Here is a 19309-nt window from a genome sequence, read left to right as displayed (position 1 = left end):
GCAAGACCAATACTGGAACATTGACTGGAGGCCAGGAACAAAAAACTAGGTGGAGTTAAATAGAGCAGCACCTAACGACTTAACCTCGTCACCTGAGGAAGGAAACTCAGAAGCCGCAGCCCCACTCACATCCACCAGAGGAAGCTCATAGACAGAACCAGCCGAAGTACCACTCATGACCACAGGAGGGAGCTTGACCACAGAATTCACAACAGGGTAGGGCCTTCCTCTCACCTATACCACCCCTGTTGTATGTGTATTGTGCCGTTAGCTGACCGACCATACGTTGGGTTGAGTCACACCGTGGCCTTATCACCAACCGTCACATTTTTTCCTGTGAGCCATGGCTAAAATGCAGGCCTTTGCCCAACTGATCCAGACCCTCACTGATGTACTTAAGGAGCTGCGAGGTCAGGTGATGCAGCAGCTTCAAGAGTTGACGGGAATCTGGGCCTCAGCTCAGTTACAGGCTCAACCGGAACCCAAGATATCTCTCCCTGACCATTCCTCTGGAGGGAGCACCTAGGCTGCAGGATACTCTGGTGCAGTACACTGCTCCCAGGTCATTGGAAGCCGCCATGTCCCTAGCTATCCGGGTGGATAATATAGCAAAAAGTGAGAGCAGCACAGAAAAAACAAATTCTGGGTGCAAAGCCACTAAGACATGTACCAAACCTTATAATGAGAGTCCAAGAAGTCAAAGACAGCACACCATTGTAAATGAGTTCAAAAATTTAGTAGCCCATCATGGCGACGTTTCAGCTCATGGAGAGCCTTTCTCAAGATAGACGCCTCAGGGAGAGGCACACACCAAATCTGCCCCCTGTTGTCCTAGCTAGGGAGGAGGACACACCGGTGCAGATGGATGAACCCATGCAGGTGGGAGGAGTTTAGTTTCAAACAGGATTGCCTGCGATTAGCCGTACTGTGGTGGGCATGTTTCTATTGTGGGCAGACTCGTCATTTCATCGGAGTCTGCCCAGCTCGCGCCAAAGTATCATCACCATCACATAAGCCGTGTCCCCCTCGTCATGTGGAGGGAGGTGACCAGGATGTGTATATTTCCTCCATTTTCTCTTCTCATTGTACCTTACCTGCTGAGGTGGTGGTTGGCGGGGTAACTGAGACTGCTCCGGTGCTGCTGGACAGTGGAGCGGCAGTCAATTTGGTGGATGCTCGCTTTGTTCAAATCCATGGCCTGGTGGGTTTGACGATAGCGAGACCTCTAAGTGTACAGGCCATTGACTCTGTCGCACTCAGCCAGGGGAGGGTGACCCAAGTCAAAGACGATATACACCTTTGGATAGGGACTCATCATCAAGAGTCCCTGTCGTGCTACGTCTTGAAGGGTATGCCAACTCCTATCATCTTAGGCCTCCCTTGGTTGAAGAAATACAACCCGGTGCTAGATTTGCGATCCAGGAAAGTAGTCAGCTGGGACCAGACATGTAAGCACTGCAGCCCTGGAGCTAAGATCTCTGCTGTCTTTCTGCAACCTACCCCTTCTTCTCCGGTGGGGGCAGCAGAGGTGCCACCAGGGAGTAGGGGCAAAACTCAACCCTCATTACTAGTTAACCCTGAGTGTCAGAGTCCTCTTAGGAGGAGGGGTCAGGGGAGGGAGGTGGTTCCCTCTGTGCATAGTTGGTGTGTTTGGTGACACAGGGGAACACCTCTGTTGTTGGTTCTGTAAAGAGTTAACTATCTTGTGGCAAGCGTATGAATGGAAATAAGCGTGCAGGTCTGGACCTGTGTGTGAACGAGTACGTGTGGGTGGCCACCAAAAACATCAGTTGGAAGTGTGCTACTGGGACCTGGAGTTCTAGGGTAATCAGGTAGTATCGGGTGTCGGACATTCTCAGCCTCGGGACTTTCCAGCTGGAGTTACCCCCAGTAATGCACATACACAATTCATTCCACAGGTTGTCGCTCTGGAGATTTGTGGCACCTCTGGAGCCTATGTTGTTGTCACCTCAATTGGGCTGCGTTCGCCTTTAACCTGAGGGTCAGGTGTCTGCAGAGGTGAACTCTGGTGGATCGAGGTGTCCTCACCATGTGTCGTTTTCTGGTGAGGTCTGGTGTTGAGGGTCCAGAGGCCCCTCATTGAAAGGGTGGTACTGTCACGATACATTTTTGGATTTGTGGCAGCTCTGGTTCCACTCAACTTAAAACTTTTTTCCTTTTGGACCATCGGGCATTAATGTCAGTTTTTCACCCACTGGCAATCTGGTGTTACTGCAGTGCTGCTGGGTCAGCTGATGTAGGTTGTGACCACTCCCACCGTTCTTTAAAAGGTCACCTTATGCATCAGCTGACTGTTGGTGATACAGTTCTTTTCTGAAGACCAGCCTAGCAGGAGCAGCTCTCTGGTGTCAGCCACGTCTGGTTATTGGAGTCCAGTTGCTGTTGTTATCTGCGTGTGTGTAGCTTAGCAGCGGTGTTCTTAAGCTACGTGTGATTTGTTACCTTGTCCCTTTGGTGTTTGTCACTTCAAACTGTGTGTATTATCTGCAGAGGTGAGGCTAGTGCTTCTTGCCGGCCAGTGCACTAGCCAGGGCAGTAATAGGTGACTACTAGGGACGAGGTATCCTGACGGCAGCAGGGAGAAGGACCCACATAGGGCGTTAGGGGAGTGCAGGGACAGGCTCAGGTGGTGACCATTCCCCATTCACTGGGCGTAGGGCCTTCATCTCACATATACCATCACCATTGTATGTGTATTGTGCCGTTAGCTGACCGACCATCCGTTGGGTCGAGTCACACCATGACACGAGTATTGCAGATCTGACCATATTTCCGGTGGCCTCCCATGCCAGAAGCTCTCACGCATCTGTATTTGATCCCTTTTGTTTTAGGCTATGTGCACACGTTGCGGATTAGGCTTAGGAATTTCTGGTGCGGATTCTGCCTCTCCTGGCAGAAAATGCACCTGCGGATTTGTCGCGTTTTTGTGCGGTTCCACAGCATTTTTGGGCATTTTTGCTGCAGTTTTCTTGCGGATTTGCTGCGTTTTTTACCCCTGCTGTTTTCTATAATGGAATGGGTACAAAAACGCTGCAGATTCACAAAAAAGAAGTATGATGTGACAAAAAACTTGGCACACACCAATGCGTAAATGCAGTGAAGAAGAGGGGTTTATTAATGAGGTAGAGTACATACAGTAGTAGACGTTTCGGTCTAATCACTAGACCTTCATCAATGTACCTCACTCTATTAATCAATAGGGTACCCCGGGTCAGTGAATGGACAGGGAGTCCCTGTTGCTGTGAATGGCTCCTAAGGGTTAAAAGGGAGCAGACCGCGAAGTGAAGGTGGGCTGGTGTATGCGGACCATGGACGCAGTATCCACCACTTGTCCAGCGTCCACTGGTCACCAGAACAATACAAGAGAATTCATCTGATCTGGAGTGTGGCGAGATCAGCCATACTATTTTTATGATGTACATTGCATTGTCTAATTTGTGCCCCACTTAATCTCATTGGAAAAAAAATATTTTAGCAAGTGAGACCCAGTGCTGTGTGTGACGGGCACTTTCCCATACTTTTAGATAATCCTCGATGAAGCACAATTATGGCCATCGGTGGTGTGTGATGCCATGTAATAAGGGTAACGCTGCCTGGCTGCATCATACATTGTCACTGGGGGTGGGCAGTGTCATGAGTCTATGGAGCAGGATGACTGGAGCTTAGAGCTTTCACATTGCATCTGGCAGAGGCTGGATCTCACCATTGAACTCCTCAAACTTCTCAGATTTCTCCTGCTGGCTCCATGCACAGTGCTGTGTGATCTAATGATGTTTCTGTGCAGAAGACCCCCAGATGATTACACTATACGCTTTCATATCCTTACAATGCTTCTTGTCATTGAATGCCAAGCTAGGAACCAGCACATTTCAAGATTTGTGCAGCAAAATCCCACCAGTGGATTTGATCAAGGAGTCCTGATCTGCCCTTTGAAAGAAGTTCAAGACATGGGGTATCAAGGACAGGATTTGAAGACACGTGGTAACTTTACAAAAATTGGAACTCATATTGATGGCACAAGAGGAGCACCCCTTAAAACAAGAAGTGGCTGCAAGAAGAGAAATTTAGTCATGCAAAGTATCTCCACCAATGCGGCAAAGTCTGCTTTTAAGCCGCCTGTCATTGCTTCTAACTCCCATGCATCTTACAGACCAGTACCTGCTAGACTCCTTTCAATTCCAGAGATGCCACTAAAAATGCCAACTATTTCTACTACTTACCCCACATCTCTTCTACCAATCCCAGTTACTCCTATGCTTCCTCCTTTCACCTCCAAATACAGAACTGTTCGCTCCCTTTACCCCCAAGCCATAACTTTATCCTACACCGTGAGGGTTCCCGCAGGAGGGGCCCTTGGAGAGACCGTCTTTACCGTCCCAGACAGGAGATACCGGGGTAAATGGTTTGAAATCAGCTGGCCGTCCAACCCTCCGCTAAGGATAGAAAGCGGATCTGGACGGCTGTATCTAACCCATAAATTGCAAGGTGGACAGACAGAAATACAAGTGAAAGTACATAATCTGGAGCAAGGTAAGAAATGGACGTTGTGCCGTTATTGCAATAAACAGGAATTCTGAATTTATGTAGAGCGTAAAAAAGTACTCATGTGATATTTTATTATTCCCAAAACATGTTTATATGTGTATGTAATGCAGTCTGAGGTTCACACTGTCAGTATTTGGTCAGTATTTTACATCAGTATTTGTAACCCAAAACCAGGAGAGGAACAATCAGAGGAAAAGTATAATAGAAACACATCACCACTCCTGGTTTTGGCTTATTCTCCACTAGAGTACTGAAGTGCAATTGTGCAAAAATTTGGACATGCCACAAATGATAAAAAAAAAAAAAGCTGAAAACATCTGGATAATAAAACTCATGCAAATATTGGTGACCAAACCCCCCAAAAAAGTGAGGACTGAAAAACATGTGGAAAATGACACAAAAGCCATAGAAAAATTTGTGCAAAAATGAAAATGCCTAAAGAACAAACATTTACTTCTCCAATTTTTTTTTTTTTTATCAAGGTCTATGCTTGATAAGTTTGTCAGTTTCTGCAATCATGGTTGAGCTAAACTCACACAAATTCTTCTCTGGTCCTTATAGCTCAGACTATGTATCCGTGCAAGTAAAATGCCATCAGTATGCAGGGTTCCAATGGGGTGAGCAAAAGAGCATATTGAGGTCTCCTTCAGACTTCAAGTTTTTTATTTTTTTAGCAGAGTGTCATCAGAGTTTGGTCAGAATTTCATAATTTTTTTCACTTATGAGAAAAAAGTTTCTCCACCTTCTGTTATCAATCAGTGAAAAATGGACGGAGCATGGATGGCTTTTAAGCGCGGTCCGATTTTTTTCAGTGGCTCATAGACTTGCATTGCCGATTGTGATCCGACACTTGGATCAATATCGGACACGTCTCCTCAATTTTCATCCACTTGGTCTGAGGAAAAGTGCTGAACACATTTAGGGCTCAATCCGAGTTTCTATCCGTTAAAAAAAAGCGTACAGCAGTCGGACCAATATTATTCGATGAAGCAGTGCAAATGAGTGATTATTTTCACTGACCGCAATAGGAAAAAAAAATCGCAGAGTGCAGTAGTTTCTTCCATAAATCAAATGAGACTCGGTCACTCGAATTTATGGGTGCGCCCAAAGAAAAATTGGATGCCATACGGAGCAACAGTATGGCGCCCAATTTTTATGGATCCATTGCAATTCTGTAACATAGGAAACTGTGAATGGTTAATAGTCGCTGCTGTAAAAAAATGGATTGCATACGGATGACAAGTGAGAAATAAATTGTCCCACTTTACTGGATGAGATTTTTATACACGGTCGTGTGAAACTACACTTACAGCGATGAGGACTACATGTATAGCTGCAGCACTATAAAGGTACAGTGTAAAGGGTTAAAAAGATTAATCACTTTTGTAAGAGGGGGTTTCTGGCCATAAACTAATCATGGTGAAAAGAGATCCGGCTGTAACCTGTAGGAAAACTCTGCAGCAAGTATTCACTATACCTATAGCGCCACCACAGGGAAAATTAGGCATTGCATAGCCCCTATTCATTTAAATGGGATATTATGATAATATAAAGTGGGGATTAAAGTAAGAAGTACTATGCGAAGAATGAGATGGCTCCTGGGGGTACAGCTTGCGTATATTCCACATGATAAATGGAATTTTGACTTATTTAGAATTGGACTAAAAGTATCACTTGACTTCCATATGCGGGGAGTTACACTATGAGCAATAAAGCTTCAGACTGGGTTCAGATAAAAATGTATTTAAAGGGTTACTTCTAAAGTATATAATCCCTAAACCAATTTAGTTAGCTGTGCCCTTAGTTGATTGCATAATGTTTTTCTATGGATAACAGTATCGTATTCTAGCAATGAATGCTCTTTAAAGAACACTTAAAAAAAAATCCTTTTTCCGTAATATGTTGTATATATTTCTCTTGAGTTACAGGTCATATGATTTTTTTTTTTTTACTCTGGTTCGATGTTATAATAGGTCTCCTAAGTGTATCCGGCGCTCTGATGGCCATGTATCGATAGTGTATCTGCCTCCAGGGAAGCACTGGCAATGAGCGATGTAGTTCAAGGTTATTTGGTTCTGTAGCAATTTATAATGCACTTTACAAGAAGTAAACACCGCAGGGCGCTGCTATCGGTTTATTTCATAAGACAAATGCATTAGAATGGATTCTTAGATGTTTGATGTGACGTGACCAACATTCAATCCGAGGTAACACGACGTGGAACCTCTGTGCTAAGTAATAGTTATGTTGAAGATATGTCTTAATGATATTGGCTGTATGTTTGGGGTCGTTTTCATGCTACAGAATAAGTTTTGAGCCAGTCAGACGCCTCCCTGATGGTATTGTATGATGGATAAATATCTGTATTTCTCATCATTGAGGACACCATTAATCCTGACCATAACCCCAGCTCCATTAGCTGAAATGCAGCCCTAAACTTGTAGAAACCTCCACCATGCTTCACTGCTGCCTGCAGACACTCATTAATGTGCTGCTCTTCATCCCTTTGATGAATTAACTGCCTTATGTTCGAGCCAAATATTGCACATTTTGATTCATCAGTCCAGAACGTTTGCATGGGTGAGACCTTGCTGATGCAATATAACTACCTTGTATATTGTTGCTCTTCTTAATCTTGCCATGGTGTGTGATCTGTGCCATGAAACTGTCTTCCACAACCTCACTTTTCCAGAAGAATTTGACTTCACCTCATTTTAAGCCTCCTTGTACAGCCATTTTTGTTTCAGCTGCTTTGAAGGCAAAGGTTGGTTTCACCAAATATTGATTTGATTTAGATTTTGCTTTTGTTCATTAACTTTGCATTTTGTTAAACAATTAACACTTCTATTTTTGAAAGCATTCTTACTTTGCACCACTTCTTCCACACTTGCCTAAAACTTTTGCACAGTGTAAATGCTGCTCTCTCCGGAATCTGGCATTGTTTTTATTTTCTTCCGGCTTCTCTCCATTTCTGAGACATGGCCCCTTCTTCCCTGTATAGGAATCTAGTCTTTTTAGCAACATGAATGAGGTCTCAACAGGGACTGTTACATCAGGTAAAGAAAATTATATATTTATGGCAAGTGGCAGGTCTTTATTAAGAGTTATTGTAATGTGAAAGAATGTAATTTTTTCGAGCTCCCATATCGCTGACTGTTACAGCAAAGTAATATATATTCTCTATACAGAATATAGATAGGTTGATAGACACACTGCCAATTTTGCAAGTTTTCCCACCTACAAAGAATGGAGAGGTCTGTAATTTTTATTGTAGGTGCACTTCATCTGTGAGAGAAAGAATCTAAAGAAAAAAAAATCACATTGTATATTTTTTACATAATTAAATTGCATTTTCTTGCATGAAATAAGTATTTGATCACCTACCAACCAGCAAGAATTCTGGCTCTGACTCCTACTCTGCACTCATTACCTGCATTAATTGCACCTGTTTGAACTTGTTACCTGTATAAAAGACACCTGTCCATGCACTCAATCATACTCCAACCTATCCACCATGGCCAAGCCCAAAGAGCTAACTAAGGACACCAGGGACAAAATTGTAGACCTGCACAAAGCTGTCATGGGCTACAGGACAATAGGCAAGCAACTTGGGGAGAAGGCAACAACTGTTGGCATAATTATTAGAAAATGGAAGAAATACAAGATGACTGTCAATCTTCCTCAGTCTGGGGCTCTATGCAAGATCTAACCTCAAAGGGTAAGAATGATTCTGAGAAAGGTCAGGAATAAACCCAGAACTACATGGGAGGACCTGGTCAATGACCTGAAGAGAGCTGGAACCACAGTCTCAAACATCTTTAGTAACACTCTACCCCATCATGGATTAAAATCCTTCAGAGCACACAAAGTCACGCCAGCACATGTCCAGGGCCAATTTGAAGTTCGCCAATGACCATCTGTATGATTCAGAGGGGGCATGGGAGAAGCTCACGTGGTCAATTGAGACCTTCAACCTGGAGGACACAGACAGAAAATATATGGGCCCTTTGCAGCCTAAGAACTCCTAAAAATGCAAAATTGTACCTGTTTTGGAGGTAGAAATGGGCCCCCTTACCCCTTAGGCCCCTGTACAACCGCACAGGTTGCACCAGTGATATGTCTGCCCCTGATATAAATACCCATTGCACTTGGCCTACCCCTATAAGCTGATCAAAAGGGCTCAGCTATTATCCAGCAAGTGCTCATTTTTCCTGCAGTGTCTCTCAGGAAAAATAAAACCTTACACAGTTTCCACTTAAATCAATGGATTGTGTATGGAACAGATGGATATACTGGGTTATCTGGAGGAAAACGCTTTCTGGAGGTCAAAACAAGACCTCTCAATTTAGTGTAAATTTTGAAGCAAACCTCACTATGTAAATTACAGGAATATACACTGCTCAAAAAAATAAAGGGAACACTAAAATCCCACATCCTAGATATCACTAAATGAAATATTCCAGTTCTAAATCTTTATTCATTACATAGTTGAATGTGTTAAGAACAATAAAACCTAAAAATTATCAACGTAAATCACAGCTAATATCCCACAGAGGTCTGGAGTTGGAATTATGCTCAAAATCAAAGTGGAACATGAAGTTACAGGCTGATCCAACTTCAATGGAAATGCCTCAAGACAAGGAAATGATGCTCAGTAGTGTGTGTGGCCTCCACGTGCCTGTATGACCTACCTACAATGCCTGGGCATGCTCCTGATGAGGTGGCGGATGGTCTCCTGAGGGATCTCCACCCAGACCTGGACTAAAGCATCCGCCAACTCCTGGAAGTCAGTGGTGCAATGTGACGTTGGTGGATGGTGCGAGACATGATGTCTTAGATATGTTCAATAGGATTCAGGTCTGGGGAACAAGCGGGCCAGTCCACAGCTTCAATGCCTTCATCTTGCAGGAACTGCTGACACACTCCAGCCACATGAGGTCTGGCATTGTCCTGCATTAGGAGTAACCCAGGGCCAACCACACAAGCATATGTTCTCACAAGGGGTCTGAGGATCTCATCTTGGTACCTAATGGCAGTCAGGCTACCTCTGGCAAGCACATGGAGGGCTGTGCGGCCCTCCAAAGAAATTCCACCCCACACCATTACTGACTCACTGCCAAACCAGTCATGCTGAAGGATGTTGCAGGCAGCAGATCGCTCTCCAAGGCGTCTCCAGACTCTGTCACATGTGCTCAGTGTGAACCTGCTTTCATCTGTGAAGAGCACAGGGCGCCAGTGGTGAATTTGCCAATCCTGGTGTTCTGTGGCACGGTGCTGCACGGTGTTGGGCTGTGAGCACAACCCTCATCTGTAGATGTCAGGCACTCAGACCATCCTCATGGAGTCTGTTTCTAACCGTTTGTGCAGACCCATACATATTTGTGGCCTGCAGGAGCTAATTTTGAAGGGCTCTGGCAGTGCTCCTCCTGTTCCTCCTTGCACAAAGGCAGAGGTAGCGGTCCTGTTGCTGGGTTGCTGCCCTCCTGCGGTCCTCTCCACGTCTCCTGGTGTACTGGCCTGTCTCCTGGTAGCACCTCCAGCCTCTGGACACTAAGCTGACAGACACAGAAAACCTTCTTGCCACAGCTTGCATTGATGTGCCATCCTGGAAAATCTGCACTACCTGAGCCACTCGTGTGGGTTGTAGAGTCCGTCTCATGCTACCACGAGTGTGAAAGCACAACCAACATTCAAAAGTGACCAAAACATCAGCCAGAAAGCATTGGTACTGAGATGTGGTCTGTGGTCCCCACCTGCAGAACCACTCCTTTATTGAGGGTGTCTTGATGATTGCCACAGGAAAGATATATATCTTGGTACCGTGTTAGCCAGGATATCTATATATATAATTGTCTAAGGGTTTTTCCGTCTGTCTGTCTGTCTGTCTGTCCTGGAAATCCCGCGTCTCTGATTGGTTGAGGCCGCCAGCGAAGGGCACAGCGACGATGATGTCATAAAGGACGTAGATATCGGGCACAGTATCGACGTAGATGTCATAATGGTTGCCATGGTGACGATGATGTCATAAAGGTTGCCTCGACCAATCAGCGACGGGCACAGTCTGCCGCGAATTCTGGAATCATCATTGTCCATATACTACGGGGACATGCATATTCTAGAATACCCGATGCGTTAGAATCGGGCCACAATCTAGTAGAAAAATATTTAGAACTAGCTGAAGAGCCCGACGTTGCCTGGGCATAGTAAATATCTGTGGTTAGTTATAGCACCTCACTTCTCTTATTTTCCCATCATGCCTCTCATTTTCCCCCTCACATCTCTCATTTTCTCCCTTACACCTCTCATTTTCCCCCTCACTCCTCTTATTTTCCCCCTCACTCCTCTCATTCCCCCCTAACACTTGTCATTTCGACCTCACATCTGTCATTTTCCGATCACTCCTCTATTTTCCCTCACTCCTTTCATTTTGCACTCACACCTTTTCATTTTCACCTCACACCCCTCATTTTCACCTCACACCTCTCATTTTCCCCTCAGTATATACATGTTTGTCATCTCCCTTATATATAGTATACACCTGTATGTCATCTCCTGTATATAGTATATACCTGTATGTCATCTCCCCTGTAAATAGTATATACCTGCTGTATGTCATCTCCTCCTGTATATTGTATATACCTATGTGTCATCTCCTCCTGTATATAGTATATACCTGTATGTCATCTCTTCTGTATATACTATATACCTGTATGTCATCTCCTTCTATATATAGTATATACCTGTATGTCATCTCCCCTGTATATAGTATATACCTGCTGTATGTCATCTCCTCCTCTATATACCTATGTGTAATCTCCTCTTTTATATAGTATATACCTGTATGTCATCTCCTCCTGTATATAGTATATACCTGTGTGTCATCTCCTCCTGTATATAGTATATACCTGAAAGTCATCTCCTCCTGTATATAGTATATACGTGTGTGTCATCTCTTCCTGTATATAGTATATACCTGTGTGTCATCGCCCCTGTATATAGTATGTACCTGTATGTCATCTCCCCTGTATATAGTATATACCATTGTGTTATCTCCTCCTGTATATAGTATATTATTATTATTTATTTATATAGCACCATTGATTCCATGGTGCTTTACATGAGAAGGGGTTACATACAATTTACAGATCCCTTACAGTAAACAAACTAACAATGACAGACTAATACAGAGGGGCGAGGACCCTGCCCTTGCGGGCTTACATTCTACAGGATTATGGGGAAGGAGACAGTAGGTTGTGGGTTGCAGGAGCTCCGGTGTTGGTGAAAATATACCTGCATGTCATTTCCTCCTGTCTATAGTATATACCTGTGTGTCTTCTCCTCCTGTATATAGTATATACCTGTAAGTCATCTCCTCCTGTATATAGTATATACCTGTGTGTCATCTCCCCTGTATATAGTATATACCTGTGTGTCATCTCCCCTGTATATAGTATATATCTGTGTGTCATCTCCCCTGTATATAGTATGTACCTGTATGTCATCTCCCCTGTATATAGTATATACCTGTGTGTCATCTCCTCCTGTATATAGTATATACCTGTGTGTCATCTCTCCTGTATATAGTATATCTGTGTGTCATCTCCTCCTGTATATAGTATATACCTGTGTCATCTCCTCCTGTATATAGTATATACCTGTGTGTCATCTCTCCTGTATATAGTATATACCTGTGTGTCATCTCCCCTGTATATAGTATATATCTGTATGTCATCTCCTCCTGTATTAGACCGCGTTCACACGTTATTTGGTCAATATTTTTACCTCAGTATTTGTAAGCTAAATTGGCAGCCTGATAAATCCCCAGCCAACAGGAAGCCCTCCCCCCTGGCAGTATATATTAGCTCACACATACACATAATAGATAGGTCATGTGACTGACAGCTGCCGTATTTCCTATATGGTATATTTGTTGCTTTTGTAGTTTGTCTGCTTGTTAATCAGATTTTTAATTTTGAAGGATAATACCAGACTTGTGTGTGTTTTAGGGCGAGCTCCATGTGTCAAGTTGTGTGTTTTGAGTTGCATGTGGCGACATGCATGTACCGACTTTTGACTTTTCAGAGATGAGTTTTGTGTGGCGACATGCGTGTAGCAACTTTTGTGTGTCGAGTTGCATGTGACAGGTTAGTGTAGCAAGTTGTGTGCAGCAAGTTTTGCGCATGGCGAGTTTTGCGCATGGCGAGTTTTATGTGTGGTGCGTTTTGAGTATGTGCAAGTTTTGTGTGAGGCAACTTTTGCATGTGTTGCAATTGCATGTGGCAATTTTTCCGCGTGTGCAAGTTTTGCATGTGGCGAGTTTTCCATGAGGTGAGTTTTGCACGTGTGGCTAGTTTTGTGTGAGCCTAGTTTTGCATGTGGCGAGTTTTGCGCGTGGCGAGTTTTGAGTGGCGACTTTTGTGTTTTGACTTTTATGTGGCGAGGTTGGTGTATGTGTGGTGAAATGTGTGCTGAGGGTGGTATATGTGTTCAAGCACGTGGTAGTGTGTGGCGCATTTTGTGTGTGTGTTCATATCCCCGTGTGTGGTGAGTATCCCATGTCGGGGCCCCACCTTAGCAACTGTACCGTATATACTCTTTGGCGCCATCACTCTCCCTCTTTAAGTCCCCCTTGTTCACATCTGGCAGCTGTCAATTTGCCTCCAAAACTTTTCCTTTCACTTGTTCGCCATTATGTAGATAGGGGCAAAATTGTTTGGTGAATTGGAAAGCGCGGAGTTAAAATTTCGCCTAACAACATAGCCTATGACGCTCTCGGGGTCCAGACGTGTGACTGTGCAAAATTTTGTGGCTGTAGCTGCAACGGTGCAGATGCCAATCCCGGACATACACACACACACACACATTCAGCTTTATATATTAGATTCAGAGTCCTCAGTTGTTGATACCTTTTAATGGCTAACTGAAAAGATGGTAACAAATTGCAAGCTTTCGAGACTACACAGGTCTCTTCATCAGGCAAAGACTAATGATGATAATTGCCAATAATTTCCATATGTTGTCTATTCCATTTGCACAACAGCATGTAAAACATGCTGTCAATCAGTGTTGCTTCCTAAGTGGACAGTTTGATTTCACAGAAGTTTGATTTACTTGGAGTTACGGTATATTCTGTTGTTTAAGTGTTCCCTTTATTTTTTGAGCAGTGTAAAAAGCTAAAGTCATTTCAATAAAGGGCGCAATTAAGTGAAGAGTGAAACAATGTAAACTGATCTCAACCGTAAAAAAATATTTTATCCCTAGAAGTTGACGGAGCCGACAAGTTATTTTGTGGACCTATGTGTGTGAATAAACATCAAAACGTGACTTTTTTTACATGTCAAAATTCAGGCTTACTTTTAATTATGCTTTCAGTTAGACTCATTGGCAGGATATCCAGGCACTGGAGTGCAGACAGGCTCGATGGTCACAATTAGGGCTCATACACATCAGCATTAATAAAATCGGTCCCATGTTGCTCCTGAAAAGTCGGACGTGTGTCATGCGAGTGTCATGCGAGCACATGCAATTTTTCTCACATGATATGCGTATGTAATCTGAATGCAATACAGTTTTAACATTAGCTTTTACATACATTAGAGTAATTCTCTTTGTCATTTAAAACTTTGCTTTTTTATATTTCATTTTTCTAAAATAAATGAGTAAAAGAAAGGTTACTGTTTATTTCAAACAAAGGATTGCATTTAGGCTGTGTTTTTTTTTTACAATTTTACCATGGGGTTAGTAATAGGGGGACGTTTTGGGGTCAATACGTAAAGAGCACGTAGTAAACCAAGGGAAAAATACGAAGTCGTAAGGCAGGTCACATACCAGGGTCAGAATACCAGAGAAATAGCGGATAAGCAAAGGGACAATAACAAACGGGTAATTAGAACACGGTCCAAAGGTCAGCAGCAGAATATCAGATGCAAAGGGGCAATAATAAATGGGTAGTCAGAACACGGTCCAAAGATCAGCAACAGAAGATCAGAACTTATAGCACAGGGTACAGGCGAACACACCAGAGATCACCTAAATAGCACGGCAATTGCCAAGAACAGGGAGGACCTATGGAAATCTCTGCCCCTCCCAGTCAGATAGGTCAACCGAGCTGTCAATCAAAGCACCAACAGCTCAGCATGCCCCAGCACATGATAGAATGACAGAGCTGTCCATCACAGAGTCCCAGATACTGAGAAGACGAATAGTGACATCTTCTTTTGCTAACCCCTCGGCTCGATGTCAGCTGCCAATACAAAGCGGACATACTATTACCCCACTTGCCACCTCTCCAGGGCAAGTGGGAAGAGCTTATGGATGCTTCATTTCTGGGGCGGCTGAGAGCTGATGTTTTTAGTTTGGGAGGGGGCCAATATACATGGCCCCTTCCTAGGCTATTAATATCAGCCCGCCGCTGTCTGCCTAGATTTTACTGGTTATTAATTATAGGGGAGCCCCACATATTTTTGGGGGGGATCCTCCATTTTAATAACCAGTAAGGGCTAAGTATATACCTGTCAGCTGATATTAATAGCCTGGGAAGTTCCATTGGTATTACCCCTTCAAAGGATATGAACATCAGCCCCCAGCTGTCGGCTTTCCCTCAGATGGTCATTAAAATTGAAGGGGACCCCACGCCATTTTTATCTTTAAGTTTTGTTTAGCTTGGTTGTTTCCTCAAAGTTTCGAGAACCGCACAGATGTCAGAACTCCATGGCCACTTGTCAGTTGTTATGTGCGGAGGCTGATTGGAATAACGATGGGCTTGTTGGAGATGGTATTCAACTACTGCCCTTTGCTGCTCATAAAGCCTTGCCTACATATGCCATGTTTAGTTCCAGCATGTGAGCAGGTCGCAAACCAGTCAGTGAGGTGGCCGTTGCAAGCGCTCCTGCAGCACTGCCAAATAGGCAAACTGCAGCTGACTTATGGAAATGGGCTCAAATGCGGCCTACCTTCACAAGTAGCTCAGGAAAATAGGGTAGGTTTTCAGAAAATGCTGAACCATTAAGTTGATCATGTGACCAGGACTGGTATGTGTGCGAGGTTGCCAAGATTTAGAGCCACCACCAAGTTACAGCCATTATCACACACAATCCTGCCTGGTTGTAAGTTCAGAAGTGAGAGTCACAGATCTGTCTGGTCTGTTAGACCTTTCAACAACTCTGTTGTGCTATTTGTCACTTAAAAATATCAGTTTAAGCAGAGCTTGTTGCTGGAGCGCCCCCAGACACAGGGCCACAAATTCTTGGTACCAGGCCTCTCTGGTTCGGTGCTGAGGCTGTCACGGTGGCTAGACCCGGTCCGTGACCCTGCTAAGGGGCGTCCAGTAAAGGGGGTATAGTCTGTCAGGGGTTCGTGACGCCACCTGTGGTGTTCGGCCAGGGTGACCGACGCTGCTATGGGGTCCGCTGGGGTGATGGAATGGCAGCTGGATGGTATACCTTCCCACAGGTGAAGTATGTCCCCAGGGCTTCCCAGTGGTGATGGTGGATGGCGATGGTGTAAAGCGCAGTCAATAATGAGGACACAAGGTTGCAGTCTCTTTACCTCTTTACTGAAGGCTTCAGGATCCTCTATCCAGAGCACGGTTAACAGGGCTCTCTGAGACCGGCCGGTCCGATGGGCACATCCAGAGTTTCCTTCGCAGATGGAAATCGTTGCCTACCACTAGCGCCTGTGTGTTGTAGTCCTACCCTGCTGAGCATTCGGAATAGTCCTCACAACTGCTGTTCTCGTTCGTTCATTCTCTACAGCTCTTTCTCTTTTGTTCCAGATGTTACTAGTTTCTCGTCCCCCAGTATGTTTTGGCTAGGACGCACCCGTATGACGGGAAGGCTTGGAGGTCTTCCGGGACCCTAGAAACACCCCTCTCCCAATGTTGCCCCCTATGTCTTCTTAGGAAATTTAAGGTAGACAGCCAACCTATAATTAACTGTCCGGCGGAGTTTGAAGTAAGGCCTGAAGTCAGTTACTCCTGCGGTGTTCCGGCCACCGACTACGCGCCTCAGTAAGATGTTGCCTCTGTCTCACAGCACGACTCTTACTGGTACTCCTTTTTGCTTGATCTCGTTTACACTGTTCCACAATATCCTTCCTTTCTTGTCTCTTTCTTAGGATGCCGCCGCAAGAGGTGCAGGCGCGGCTCCGTAACGTTCTGTTCTGTTCGCTAGGCTCCTGCCAGGTTCCCACGCCTGACAAGGACCCCCCTGTGTCTTCTCCCCACAACACCCCCTGCCACGGGATGTTGCCTGAATCCAACCCAGTCAGCTTCTGACTAACTTCCTCCCCAGCCCCTAGTTTTATCAATGTGAGGAGTGGCCCAATAAATAAAGCCTTTTTCTCCCCTTAGTGGCCGGAGTGTGAAGTGTAATGTGTTCTGGTGATACCTGGTCAGGAGAACTCCTTAGTGCCATCAGACGTACCGCCACTCCCCTTAGCGGCAGAGTGCCATACTGCAACGACTAGGTCTCTGGGGCGCTGCATTGCCACTTCACCAAGACAGTGCTAGAGTTCATCCAGCTTACGACTGATATGAACGATAATTCTGAGATGGAGGATGAAGAGTAGGAGGAGGGGGTGCAGGAACTGGCGTAGTAGTGGCCACATGTGGGTTCTCTGGGGAACAGTTCACCACCTCCTTCCTCTTGCCACACCACTGCCTCTTCCTGATTATTGCGGTGCTGCGGATCCCTCCCTCTATGTGCTGCTGTGCTCGCTCTGCATGCCACCTTGCCAGGTTGGGTCAGTGAATTCATCATTCACCACCTCGTCTTCCACTTCCTCACGCTAGTCCTCCTCCTGACTTGTTGACTTAACTTGACTTGTTGGTGACTGTTTTTCATCATCATCCACCTCTTGAAACACTGTCGGCTTCTTCTAACCGTGGCTGCTCAAATATTTGGGCATCACCACACATGATCTTCTCATGTCCCTCTTTAAACGTGCTAGGTGAGAGGCCAGAAGAAGTCATAAATGGAAAGGTAAAGCACTCCTCGGTATGACCAAGTGTAGGGTCACTTGTCTCCTGGAACTCACTATGATGGGAGGAAGGAGGATCAGGGTGAGGATTATGTGGTCAAGACTCTTGTGAGACTGGAACTTGTAGAAGACAGGGTGGTGCTAGAAATAGACTGGAAGTATTATCTGCAATCCAACTGACCACCTGTTCACATTATTCTGGCTTTAAGAGTGGTGTCTCGTGCCCCCATGCAAATTAGGACAGGAAGCTAGGTCTCGTGGATGAGCATGTTTGTTGTTCTCTGGCAGCAGACAGTTTCACCTGTCCCATGGCCTCGGCCTCTGCGTGCACCATTAGCAGCACGTCCACTTCCTCTTTCCTTACCACACGCCTTGAACATTTTAAATTAGGTATGCAGCTATTAGCGGTATTAATAGGGACTAGAATTGAATAGATGGAGCCCTGATAAGAATTTTTTGCTTCTTTAGCAAAGCCTATAATGTACTATCCCTTCTCCACAAGCTTTCTCTACACTCAGTAGGACAAATCACAGTGGTATTGAATACAATAAATGGAGCGCTGATAAGGATTTTTTGTTTCTTCAGCAACGCCTATATTGCACTATCTCTTCTCTGCCAGCTTTCCCTACACTCAATAGTACAGAGCACAGCGATATTGAATAAAATAGGTGGATCCCTGATAAGAACTGTTGATTTTAGCTTCCTTTAGCAAGGCCTATAATGCTCACTTTCCCTTCTGCAGTGACTCTCTCTACTGTTTCCTGGTACAGTGTGGTAAGCATCTCATCACCAGGACTTTCTATAGACCCAATGAAGTGATGCGGCCAGCCAACTCAGTAATTCCAGTAGCCAACATGGCTATTGCATTACCGTGATTGGCAGGTAATTTCTGCATGCTTAGTAGCTGAAAATCAGCTGCGAAACAAGAGGGGCAGGGAATCAAGCATGGCGCCCGAGTACCAGGATAAGGATACTCAATCCAAGTATCTAGCGTCTCGGCACCAGGATGCTTGATCGAGAACCAAGCAGTACCTAGCACACTCACCCATCACTATAAACTAGTAAAGGTTCCAGTGAGCATTGTTAGGGCCACAATCTGTACGTGGAAAGAGCATCAGTTCTCCATAAACCAGCCACGATCAGGTGCTCCCTGCAAGATTTCAGAAAAAAGAGTAAAAATAATTATCAGAAGAGTTGACCAAGAGCCAAGGACCACCTGTGGAGAGCTACAGAAAGACCTGGAATCAGCAAGGTACAATTGTCTCAAAGAAAGCTATAAGTAACGTACTCAACCTCAATGGACTGTATGCATGTTTGAGACCAGAGGCCTCCATTGTATCCTTGTCCTTAGCTCCTGGATCAGCTGCAGACACATCAGAGAATATTCGGTTCACTAAAACAAGTTCAACTTTACTGGACAGTTCAATTACATCATTCTTTTACAGGCAATATTTAGCACAGCACCCTTCGGTTACAGTTCCATCAACACAGTAACTTTCAAGCCTTTACTTGCGTTCAGTTCAGACTATTCTTAGGTTTTATCCTATTGTCAGCCCCAAGGATTTCCTGTCCGGGGCCCACAATACTCCAAGATCTGTTACATCTCCCCTTCGAGGTGTCTCATACTGCTTCCTCTTTATGGAAGGGATTAAGGCTGTAGGCCCTAAATGTTGCAGGAAGATCTGCAGGAAATTTGATTCAACCTCATGTTGCCAGAATGATATACATTCCATGTTCCTCCAGCCAACTGCACCTTGAATTTCCA

At 44.7% G+C, this 19309-nt stretch overlaps 1 protein-coding gene across 1 annotated transcript in view; it reads left to right on the top strand.

Annotated features, from left to right (window-relative positions):
- The first annotated feature begins 3662 nt into the window (after nt 1-3662).
- The window catches only part of LOC138643437 (neural-cadherin-like), a 108677-nt gene continuing 93030 nt past the window's right edge, over nt 3663-19309 (top strand). The window contains 1 exon segment of the mRNA XM_069732349.1: nt 3663-4551. Coding sequence (XP_069588450.1) covers nt 3663-4551 — 889 coding nt within the window.

This window comes from Ranitomeya imitator, chromosome 6 (genome assembly GCF_032444005.1).
Source record: "Ranitomeya imitator isolate aRanImi1 chromosome 6, aRanImi1.pri, whole genome shotgun sequence".
Lineage (NCBI taxonomy): Eukaryota > Metazoa > Chordata > Amphibia > Anura > Dendrobatidae > Ranitomeya > Ranitomeya imitator.
Note: the sequence above shows the minus strand (reverse complement) of the source record. Positions and strands in the feature narration are given on the sequence as shown.